This window comes from Phyllobates terribilis, unplaced genomic scaffold (assembly GCF_046119375.1).
Source record: "Phyllobates terribilis strain yellow unplaced genomic scaffold, ASM4611937v1 Scaffold_5__5_contigs__length_657084704, whole genome shotgun sequence".
Taxonomy (NCBI): domain Eukaryota; kingdom Metazoa; phylum Chordata; class Amphibia; order Anura; family Dendrobatidae; genus Phyllobates; species Phyllobates terribilis.
In genome coordinates this window covers 320,482,564-320,494,716 of record NW_027362765.1, presented here as the reverse complement: position 1 = coordinate 320,494,716, position 12,153 = coordinate 320,482,564, and the positions used below count along the sequence as shown (strand labels likewise).

The window sequence follows — 12,153 nt, the reverse complement described above, 5'->3', positions numbered from 1 at the left end:
CAAAATTATTGCTTTTGGAGCGCAGAATGGGAAATCTCTGATTGTAGTGCAACTTTGTGTCTCTTGAGAGTCTTCCTGAGGGTGTACACTTTCACCCCTCCCTCCCAGATGCTGCCAATCACAGATCACAGCGTCTGAGAAAGAGGGATGAAAGTGCACGCCCTCAGAGAAAACTCTGAAGAAAAGCTAAGTTGCACTACAAGCAGAGATCTCACATACTGCTCTCCAAAAGCAATAATTGTGAATAACTCTGCAGTGGAGCGATGCAGCGCAAAATTTTTAGCAAGTAACAGGTCCTCCTTAACCCCTTTGCGCCAATGGCAATTTTCACCTTCTTGACCAGGCCAAATTTTTCAATTCTAAACAGGGTCTTTTCATGTGGTAATAACTCTAGAATGCTTCTACATATCCCAGTGCTTCTGAGAATATTTTTTCATGACACATTATACTTTATATTAGTGGTAAATTTAGGTCGATATGTTTTGCGTTTATGATAATAACTGGAATTTGATGAAAATTCTGAAACATTCAAAATTTTTGATGTTTAAATTTTTATGCCCTAAACCCCTTTACGACCTTGGGATTTTCCGTTTTTTGCTTTTTCGTTTTTTGCTCCCCTTGTTCCCAGAGCCATAGCGGTTGTATTTTTTGGGCAATATGGCCATGTGAGGGCTTATTTTTTGCGGGACGAGTTGTACTTTTAAACGCCATTACTAGTTTTACCATATCGTGTACTGGAAAACGGGAAAAAAAATCCAAGTGCGGTGAAATTGCAAAAAAAAAATGCAATTCCACGGTTGTTTTTTGTTTTTGTTTTCTTTCCACGTTCACTGGATGCTAAAACTGACCTGCCATTATTATTCTCCAGGTCATTACGAGTTCGTAGACACAAACATGTATAGGTTCTTTTTCATTTAAGTGGTGCAAAAAAAAATTCAAAGTTTGCTAAAAAAATAAAAATAAAAATGTGTCTCCCCAGTAGGGGGCTGCAGGGGAAAGAACTTGCTGCCAGGTGCCACTGCAGATTAGAGCTGATTGGTGGAGGAGTTTGTAGTGGGACAACTGATGTAAAACTTAGTTTGGGATGAGTTATAAAAAAAAAGTGGACAACCTTTTCAATGAACAAGAGGCCCAGAAAGCTCATTTCCAGATCATATACCTACCTGGTGATCCTCTGGACTATCCTGGGAATAAAACAAAGTGGAACATCTCTCTGGAGTACTTGTATTACTGGATCCATCTGAAAAACACACACACAATAACTGAATGCATGGTTCACATGTGGTGATCAGTAAATGGATATATATATATATTCACATGAACATTGCCTTTACAATTAACAAAATTAGCCACTTACCCGGTGAAGCAATAGGCTGTTGGTCCTCATTCTTGACATCTTTGTATAGATCGCTATGTCCTTCTACATACTTCCACTTCTCCGGGGAGAAATATTCTGCGAAATCCTGGCACACAATGATACAGTCATCATCCAGACACCTTTCTTGGTGTTACTGTATAATGTGCAAGCATCCCAGCAGCGCTCACCTCTCCAGACAGCAGCTCAATGATCTTGTTGGTGAGTACTAGGATCTTCGTCCTATTTTTTCTAATTTGAAATATTGAGTGAATTTGAAGCCATGTGATGGGGCTCTGGATCTTGCGCCATTCTCTTGAAGGATGGGGATGGTTGGTAGGAATGTGGCTCTCACCAGGTCTCTTCTTCACTACTGTGCATTCCTGTGTGTGGCAAGAAGAATTATCACAAAACAATAGGGCAGAACAAAACCTCTGAACACTTGTAAGGCCAAGGTCACTCATCCTTGACTCTAATTTTTTTAAGGGAATCTGTAACCAGATTTTTGACACCTAATCTGACACCAGCAAGATGTAGGGATAGAGACGCTCATTCCAAAGATGTATCACTTACTGGGCTGCTTACTATAGTTTTGATAAAAAATACTGTTTTATCAGCAGGCGGTTATCACTAAATGACTAGTAAATCTGTAGTCCCCTAAATTCATGAGTTCTGTACAACTCCACCCACACCACTGCTGAGCAGCTTCCTACCTATGTAGTGTACACAGAAAGATGCTAATCAGTGGTGTGCGGGGTTATACAGAGCTCCATATTCAGAGGACTGGAGATCTGCAGCAGAAAAACTGTGATTTTATCAAAATGACAACAAGCGTCCCATTAAGGGTATGGGCAGACGGGTTTGACGCTGCGTGTTATGCAACGTCAAATCCGCAGCGGCCAGATGTTACAGCATAGTGGATGGGATTTCTACAAATCCCATGTCCACTATGAATCTGTGGATCACCCGCGGAAACTGACATGCGGTGAGTCCTTCCAGACTGCAGCATGTCAATTTCTCTTGCGGGTCCGCATGCATGCTTTCCCTATAGACCTAACCTCTATGAGGAAAGTCCGCAGGTGAAAAAAAAGATATGGCGCCGCTCATTTGCATAATGAGCGGAAGTCGCTGGCGGCTCCTCCGCAGCCGGCTTCGGACAGTGAACACATACCCTAAGTGATACATTGATGGAATCAGGTTTTCTGAAGCTATATCATGCTGCCCTCAGATGGGGTAGCAAAAACCTGGTGACAGGTTCCCTTAAGGCAGTGTGCCCACAAAGAGCCTTTGGTGAGTTTTTGATGCTGCATATTTTCACTGCGTTGGAAACACAGCATCTTACAGTTCCAGCAGAGTGGATGGGATTTATAGAGATCTCCTGCCCACTGTGCTTCTCTTGCACTCCGTGTAAACTGACCCACTGTGCTTGTTTCAAATCCACAACATGTCAATTTCTATTGCTGGTACGCTGAGTTTTATGTGCAGATTTTTCCTATAGACTTGCATTAGATGTGGAAAATCCGCAGGTAAAAAATGCACATACGTTTTTTTTTTGTTTTTTTTTAATCAGATCATTTTTATTAAGAAAATTACACAATAACGTTTTTACAAAGAAAGATCAGTAGAACAAAGAGATATTCAATGCCACATGGTATCATTATACGTATATTATTGTTATACATAACATACAATAAAGTTGTCATCATCTTCCAAGGATTGGATTTTTTACATTAAAAGTAATACAACCCTCCCCACCCCGATAACACTCCAAAGAAATCTATATTCATTCTATTTTATTTTTTATATGATGAATATATATATTATATATATATTCGAATATCTGCCATTCAGTTATAATAATTAGTTTGCATGTGTACTGACCATATTTATAACATTTAACCTGGAATGATCATCCCACCAGTGTTCCTGAAGCCTAAAGTTGCCATATGCTATCTCTCAGGAGAACTTCACATGGCAGGCCTGGAACATTCAACCAGGGTCCCCAGATGTTGTCAAATTTCTTAATTGCTTTTCTGTTTCTATACACCCCTTTTTCCAACCAAATAATATTTGTTTAGCTTATTTATTAACTCATTAACTGTCGGTGATTGAGCATCTAGCCAATGTTGTGCAATAAGTTTGCGTGCTTGATACAATGTTTGCGAAAGACCTATAGCCATTGGAGATTCAAAATCGACCAAATGCCCCAATAAGCATATTTTGGGGTCTGCTTGGATTTGCACACCAAATACCCTTTTTATTAAAGATAGTGTGTTTTTCCAGTAGGAGCCCAATCTCCTGCACTCCCAGAACATGTGTAACAAATGTGCATCTCCTGTTCCACATCTTGGACAATCTGCATTTGGACGTACCCCAATTCTGAAAAGAAAGCTTGGTGTTCTATATACTCTATGAATAAGGTATATCTGCGAAAGCCTCTGAGATTCACATGGGGACATTCTAGGAGTTCTTCCATAATCGTCCCTACATCTGCTTTCCATTTTAATTTAGCTGTCAGGGGAAGGTCTCCCATGCGAGACTGTAAGAGTTGCTGATAGATTTTGGAAATTAAACCAGTTGTGTATTTTGCCGCCGCTATTGAGTCTAGTAAATAATTTTTCCGTATATCCGATGCCGCAGCATGCCTAAGTTGTAAGTATTGAAAGAAGAGGTCGTGCGGCAATCCAAACTCTTGTATTAGTTTGTTAAAGCTTTTAAGTGTTCCATTTTCTTTCAACTGATCTAAAGTTTGGATTCCCCTTGATTCCCAACCTCCAAAACCAGTCAATTTGTCAAACTCCATCAGATTTTGTCATAATGGGGTAAAATTTGAATATTCCCTTATCCCCAACACTCTCTTCCCTGTTCCATACCTTCGTGATCATTGCTAAGGTCGGTCGCTCTCTATCTGTGTGCTTCGTGCTCACCTCCAGCAGGTATATGGGTGACACCCATTTTTTGTCTTAAAGAACAAGACTACCATTCTTGCCTACACTCTCTCTGTTTCCCCACCCATGAAAATGTTGCATCTGCAAAGCTATAAAATATATCCATGGATCTGGAATCGCCAAACCTCCCTCAGTTTTGTCCTTTTGAAGTGATGCCAGTTTTATCCGTGCATTTCACTTGCACCATATCAGTTCTATGAACAATGATTACACCTTTCGGAATATGGGAGGAGGGATCCACCATGGGGAATTGTCAAGCAAATACAACAATTGTGGCATCAAAATCATTTTAATGAGATTCCCCCAGCTATTACCGACAGAGGTAATTTACACCAAGCATTTATTTTGGATCTAAATCTACCTAGTAAGGGATTTATGTTTAACTCTATATAGTCTTTAATATTTGAACCGACTACAACACCGAGATACTTAACCATTCTACCACTTGTATCTGAGCTAGTGCAATAGTTTCCATATGTGGGAGAGGGTCCAGTGGTAATATAGATGACTTAACCCAATTGATTTTTAGGCCTGATCTCTGACCAAACTCCTTTATATCTGTCATTATTAGACCAAAAGATGACTCTATATCGACCACATACAGTAGCATGTCATCAGCATACAGATTCACCTTTTGTATTAAGTTTTTACACTTAAAACCAATGAAGTCCTTTGAATCTCTCAGTTTACATACCAGCGGCTCAATTGCTAATGCAAATAGGAGAGGTGAGAGCGGGCACCCCTGTCGTGTACCCCTGCCCAACTCAAACGGCCTTGACAATTCACCATTTACTCTCAATCTATCGGACGGTGACCCATAGAGAATTTTGACCCAATTAAAAAACTTATGACCAAATCCCATTTTGCTTAATACTTTCCATAAATTCCACTCTACGCCGTTTCCAGCTTCCTTATTACTCATTTGTATATTAAGATATAACTGTCTAATGTTGATAGCCGTAGATTTGCTAGGCATAAATCCTGTTTGGTCTTCATGGATCATTTCCGTTATCATTTTATTTAACCTATTGGCAAGTACTTTGGCTAATACTTTAATATCTACAGGGAGTAGGGATATTGGGCGATAGAAGTTTGGGTACTCAATGTTGTTTCCTGGTTTCAAGATTAGGACAAAAATTGCTTCATTCACAGTTGGGGGCAATCTTCCTACTGATACGGCCTCCTCGAAAACTCCCAATAATTTTGGTAACATTATCTCCCCATATTCTTTATAGAAGTCTCCTGGGATACCATCAGACCCCAGGGCTTTTTCATTTGGAGTTTACTCACTGCCTCCTCTACTGTTAATGGCCTGTCCAAGAGCATACTAGAATCTACGGACAGTTTAGGGAGCTGTATAGTGTATGTATAGGGATATATCATCTTCTTGCGCTATGGAGTTAGACGTGTATATTCCTCTATAGTGCATACTTAATGTGGACAAGATATCTGAAGTGTCTGTAATTATTTCCCCTTCTGCAGATACCTGTTTAATTATATGTGAAGGCCCTTCTTACGCCTTTACTATTGTTGCCAGCAAATGTCCTGCACTTTCTCCCTCAATAAAATATTTTTGTTTGGTGAACATAAGCCTTTGGGACGACAACCCCATTAGATGATCCGTCATGTCGCTCTGAGATGACTCCCACTGCTGCCTATTTGTTTGAGATTGATTTTCTATTTAGTTTGCTTCTCGCATCATGGCCTCTTGCTGTAGGTCCTGTGATTTCTCCAGTGTTTTGGATTTTATTTTGCTGATTTCTCTTATGCAAATACCCTGTATGAAAGCCTTCATTTCATCCCACACTACATTCTCCCCGGATGTTCTCTCATTGTCATGGAACTATTCCAAAATACTAGATGGGAGGGACCCCCTAACCCCTTCACCCCCGAGGGTGGTTTGCACGTTAATGACCAGGCCAATTTTTACAATTCTGACCACTGTCACTTTATGAGGTAAGAACTCTGGAACGCTTCAACGGATCCCAGTGATTCTGATATTGTTTTTTCATGACATATTGTACTTCATGACAGTGGTAAAATTTCTTCGATATGACTTGCGTTTCTTTGTGAAAAAATCGGAAATTTGGAGAAAATTTCGCAATTATCAAACTTTGAATTTTCATGCCCTTAAATCAGAGAGATATGTCACACAAAATAGTTAATAAATAACATTTCCCACATGTCTACTTTACATCAGCACAATTTTAGAACCAAAATTTTTTGGGGTTAGGAAGTTATAAGGTTTAAAAGTTGACCAACGATTTTTCATTTTTCCAACAAAATTTAGAAAACCATTTTTTTAGGGACCACATCACATTTGAAGTCACTTTGAGGGGTCTTTATGACAGAAAATACCCAAAAGTGACACCATTCTAAAAACTGCACCCCTCAAGGTACTCAAAACCCCATTCAATAAGTTTATTAACCCTTCAGTTGCTTCACAGGAATTTTTGGAATATGGAAGAAAAAAATTAACATTTAACTTTTTTCACAAAAATGTTACTTTAGACCCAATTTTATTTTATTTTCGTAAGGGTAACAGGAAAAAATGGCCCCCAAAATTTGTTGTGTAATTTCCCCTGCAGATATACTATACATGGGGAACAACCACTGTTTGGGAGCACGGCAGGGTTCAGAAGAGAAGGAGCGCCATTTGACTTTTTGATTGTAAAATTTGCTTGAATAATTAGTGGACGCCATGTTACTTTGGAGAGCCCCTGATGTGCCTAAACAGTGGAAACCCCCCACAAGTGACACTATTTTGGAAACTAGACCCCTCAGGGAACTTATCTAGATGTGTGGTGAGCACCTTGAACCCCCAGATGCTTCACAGAAGTTTAGAACATTGAGCCGTAAAAATAAAATTTTCACATTTTTGCAACAAAAATGTTTTTCAGCCTTCAATTTTGCATTTTCATGAGGGTAACAGAAGAAATTGCACTATGCAATTTGTCGTGCAATTCCTCCTGAGCACGCCGATACACCATATGTGGGAGAAAACCACTGTTTGGGCTTACAATAGGGCTCGGAAGAGAAGGAGCGCCATTTGACTTTTTGAATGTAAAATTTGCTTGAATAATTAGAGGATGCCATGTTGCGTTTCGAGAGCCCCTGATGTGCCTAAACAGTGGAAACCCCCCACAACTGAAACAATTTTGGAAACTAAACCCCTCAGGGAACTTATCTAGATGTGTGGTGAGCACCTTGAACCCCCAGGTGCTTCACAGAAGTTTAGAACATTGAGCCGTAAAAGTAAAATTTTCACATTTTTCCCACAAAAATGTTTTTCAGCCACCAATTTTGCATTTTCATAAGGGTAACAGGAGAAATTGCACCATGCAGTTTGTTTTGGAATTTCTCCTGAGTAAGCAGATACCCCATATGTGGGGGAAAAACCACTGTTTGGGCGCACAGCAGGGTTCGGAAGGGAAGGAGCGCCATTTGACTTTTTGAATGTAAAATTTGCTTGGATACTTAGCGGATGTGCCCCTGATGTGCCTAAACATTGGGAACCCCCCACAATTGACACCATTTTGGAAACTAGACCCTCAGGGAACTTATCTAGAAGTGTGGTGAGCACCCTGAACACCCAAGTGCTTTACAGAAGTTTATAACATGGAGCCTTGAAAATTAAAAAATCTAACTTTTTCCACTAAAATTATGTTTTAGCCCCAATTTTTTTATTTTCACAAGGGTAAGAGGAGAAAATGAACCCCAAAATCGGTTGTGCAATTTCTCCTGAGTACGCCAATACCACATATGTGGGGAAAATACAGTGTTTGGACTCACGGCAGAGTTCAGAAGGGAAGGAGCACAGTGTGACTTTTTGAACACAAAATTGGCTGGAATTGAGAGCGGACGCCATGTCGCGTTTGGACAGCCTCTGATGGGCCTAAATAGTGGAAAACCCCCATAAGTGATCCCATTTTGGAAACTACACCCCTCAAGGATTTTATCAAGGGGTATAGTGAACATTTTGAACCTAGAGGTACGACACAGAATTTGATAACATTAGGTCATCATATTGAATAAGTTGTCATTAGTCTTGAGTGCAAGTGCTCGCTACTTGAGTTTGCATCGGGTACTCGGGTATGCACCATGTATCACGCGTGCTTCAGTGACATGCTCGAGTCCCCGCTCGCATGTTTCATGGTTATTAGACACCCAAAAAAAACATGCGGGGATCGCTCGTGCATGGCAAGCATTCCCCGCGAGTTTTTTTTGGCCACGAAGCATATGGGGCGGACTCAACACCTCGCAAACTCAAGTAGCGAGCACTTGCGCTCAACACCATTCGCCATATCGTCATCTTTTTTTTTACTTTTGAAAAAAATCCCAACCCTAATACAACCCCAACCCTAACCCCAACCCCAAACCCAACCCTAACCCCAACCCTAGCCCTAACCCCAACCCTAGCCCTAACCCCAACCCTAGCCCAACCCTAACCCTAGCCCAACCCCAACCCTACCCTAATCCTAGCCCAACCTTAACCCTAACCCCAACCCTAACCCTACCACAACCCTAGAGTTTATTTTTAATGCCGTTCCTCGTGCGGTATAAGTGATTAGACGACTTTATTCTTCAGGTCGGTGCGATTACAGTGATACCAGAATCATATCGGGTTTTTATGATTGACAGCTGTCACACACTAAAAGACGCATTTTTTTGTAAAATCTAGTTTTTGCATCGCCATATTTTGAGAACTATAATTTTTGCATATTTTGCCAGACAGAGTCATATGATGGCTTGTTTTTTGAGGGATGAGTTGACGTTTTTATTGGTGCCATTTTCAGGCACGTGACATTTTTTGATCGCTTTCTATTCCGATTTTTAGGAGGCAGTATAAACAAAAACCAGGAATTCCGGAATTGTTTTTATAAGGGTTTTTTATTCTGTTCCGCGTGTGGTAAAATTGATAAGGTAGTTTTATTTTTCGGGTCAGTACGTTTACAGCGGTACGACATTTATATAGTTTTTCTATGTTTTGGTGCTTTGACACAATAAAAGCTATTTTATAGAAAAAAATATTTTTTTGCATCACTTTATTCTGAGAGCTATAACTTATTCACTTTTCGGCTGATGGAGCTGTATGGTGGCTTGTTTTTTGCAGGACAAGATGATGTTTTCAGCAGTACCATTTTTATTTATATTCGTCTTTTTGATTGCGTGTTATTCCATTTTTTGTTTGGCGGTATGATGATAAAGCATTGTTTTTTGCTTTGTTTTTTTTAATTTTGTTACCGTGTTCACTAAAGGGGTTAACTAGTGGGACAGTTTCATAGGTCAGGTCGTTCCGGACGCAGCGATATCAAATATGGGGTACGGGGTACTGTTCCAGCAGTGCAGAAAATCAGGGTAGGTACTTATCACATGGAGAGATTTTCTTTACATGTTTATTAACTTTTACAGCCCTGGTTTAATGAGAGATTTGGACGCTTATACTATGTCTAATGAAGCTTGTTTGCTTCATGTACAAATAACCCCTTTTTTCCATGAGTTAAACTTACATATAACATGCATAAATGTGATTTACGACTCATGGTAAGGGATTTAGTGTTCTGTGACCAGTGGTACTTTCTGGTCTTATTCCCTCTTCTCGTATGTACAAACATGTGAGCTGCACTGCAATGTCTTTTTTGAAGCCTATATCTGGACCTCGTCTTAACTGTATGAGGCATTGTCCTCTTGTTCTGGTGTTCATTTGAACCCAGCTCTTTTATTGTATTTGTATGAATTTTGTCTAATAAAACTGTGTCTATTTTTTCCAAATGATTGACTTTTTAGATCTTTCTATGACTCTTATTTGGTGCGTTGTAGATTAGTTATATATTATGAGTCTTGATCCACAATGAATATTGTTGCCCTGACCCTTTTTCGGTGCGATACCAAATATGTGTACTTTTTTTTTTTTCCATAATAATATTTATTGATGGGCACATTATATTTTTATTTTTGGTGGATTATTTTTATTTATTTTTTTTAATAATTTTTTTTTTATTTATTTTTTCATTTTTTAACACTTTTTGGACTTTTATTCTGTGTCCCACTATGAGACTTTCACTTTTCTTATTCTGATCGTCTGTATAGCACAGGAATGCAGCACCATACCTGTGCTATACAGGCTGTCAGTGATGCAGATGCATAAGTTACTTTGGCCATGCACTGCGCATGACCAAAATATCTTCCTGCTGTCTGGTGACCCGGATGTTGTCATGACGACATCGGGTCGTCATGGCAACATCCGGGGAGCCGTGGCAGACAACGCTGGAGGCCGGGAGAGGAGGTGAGTATTGCGATCACCTCCCCTTGTGGGACCGCTCCCAGCACATAGCACCGGGTGTCAGCTGTGACTATCAGCTGACACCCGGCGGCAATCGCCCTCCACCGCTTGTGTGCGGGCGCGATCGCCATATGACCTAATAATACGTCATTGGTCCAATCGGCCCAGGTCACCATGACGTACTATTAGGTCACATGTCAGAAAGGGGTTAAAAGTAAAACACCCCTGTAGTTTGTGTACTAAATAGGAATAATTAAAAAAAATTCTTATTCCTATCGGGATTTGAACCATGACACTGTAGTTTCAGACGTTGATGCCTTACCATTGCGCTATCCAGTCAAGTAATACTAATTGACAGCTTTTCTTGTCTTATAAGATCAACCATGAAAATACTCAGGGTGACTAAAAGTCATTGTGATTCTGATGTTTGAAGAAAGTCACACATCAGACTCACACATCAAAATCAAACATCATTTGAATTTGGCTTGCTTTCAGTCTGTGCATAAGTCCCAATGAGTTTTAGACAAGTTTGCACTGAAAATCATATAACCAAATAGAACTCCTAGGTTTTTTCAACTGAGTTTATAGCTCAGTGGTTAGTGCACTGGCTTTGGGACACAGAATTTTGGGTTCAAGTTGTTATGATCTGCAACATAGGCTAAGGAAAGATGGGGAGAGCTGTCCCTACAGTAAGACTAAGCTGAGTCCCTACGTTGTAGCGGGCTACCTGTTTCTTGTGAACAGACCCGCCTTCGTCCTCGGCTAGTCTGAACGGAGACCTATAGAGAAAGGGAGGGGTCCCTAAAGGAACTAAGGACTGGGACAAAAATTGGACACCACCTAACAGAAGTTGTTGCAGAGCAAAATATAAACTGACAAAAAGTACTAGAGGTCCCAGAGGACCAAGCAAACTAGAGAGAGATAGGCACAAAAGCACCAGGCTAGAGAGACAGTCAAAACAACACTGAAGTTCAGCAAAGCCAGAAGGACGGAGCTGGAATATATAGGCAGCTGGTCACGTGACCGCAAAACACAAGATAGCAAAAACTAACAGGAGGGTTCTAACACAAGTCCCATCAGCAAACAGTTACTTTTTTTATTGTTGTTATTACACTTGTAAAAGTCACTTGTCAAAATCACTTGTCGGAATCACTTGTCAGACAGGGTATTTAGGCTCACACTGACATCATTCTGATGTTTGATACATCTGCTGCTGAGGGAGCTACGCTGTTACGCTCCTCTGTCTCCTCACTACTCCCTCATCCACCATCCTTTCCAGTACCTGCCCAGTCATGTGTTTCACAGGATGTTTGGGGGAGTCCTTCACTGCTCTTGGCAAATACATTTTTAGTGCGTTTCTGCAACAGACACTCATAAAAAATGCATATAATTTGCACATGACTGTATCAATAAAGTTTTGTCAAAGCCAAAAGTAGAAGTACCAGAAGTATTAAAAACAAAGCAGCTTTATTTAAAACATGATATAACAAGAGACAAAAAAAACGCAATGTCAAAAAATAATGTAAAAAATGTATGCAAAAACACAATTAACCTGATTTACTTAATAG

At 40.1% G+C, this 12,153-nt stretch overlaps 1 protein-coding gene across 3 annotated transcripts in view; it reads right to left on the bottom strand.

The window, feature by feature from the left end:
* Nucleotides 1-12,153, bottom strand: part of LOC141273121 (uncharacterized) — a 78,937-nt gene that overhangs the window by 19,498 nt on the left and 47,286 nt on the right. For all 3 annotated transcript variants that reach the window (XM_073684542.1, XM_073684540.1, XM_073684541.1), the window contains exons 3-5: nucleotides 1,546-1,737; nucleotides 1,358-1,463; nucleotides 1,164-1,240 (exon numbers count right to left, since the gene is read on the bottom strand). In XM_073684542.1, coding sequence (XP_073540643.1) covers nucleotides 1,164-1,240; nucleotides 1,358-1,463; nucleotides 1,546-1,737 — 375 coding nt within the window. The remainder of the gene's footprint in view (nucleotides 1-1,163; nucleotides 1,241-1,357; nucleotides 1,464-1,545; nucleotides 1,738-12,153) is intronic.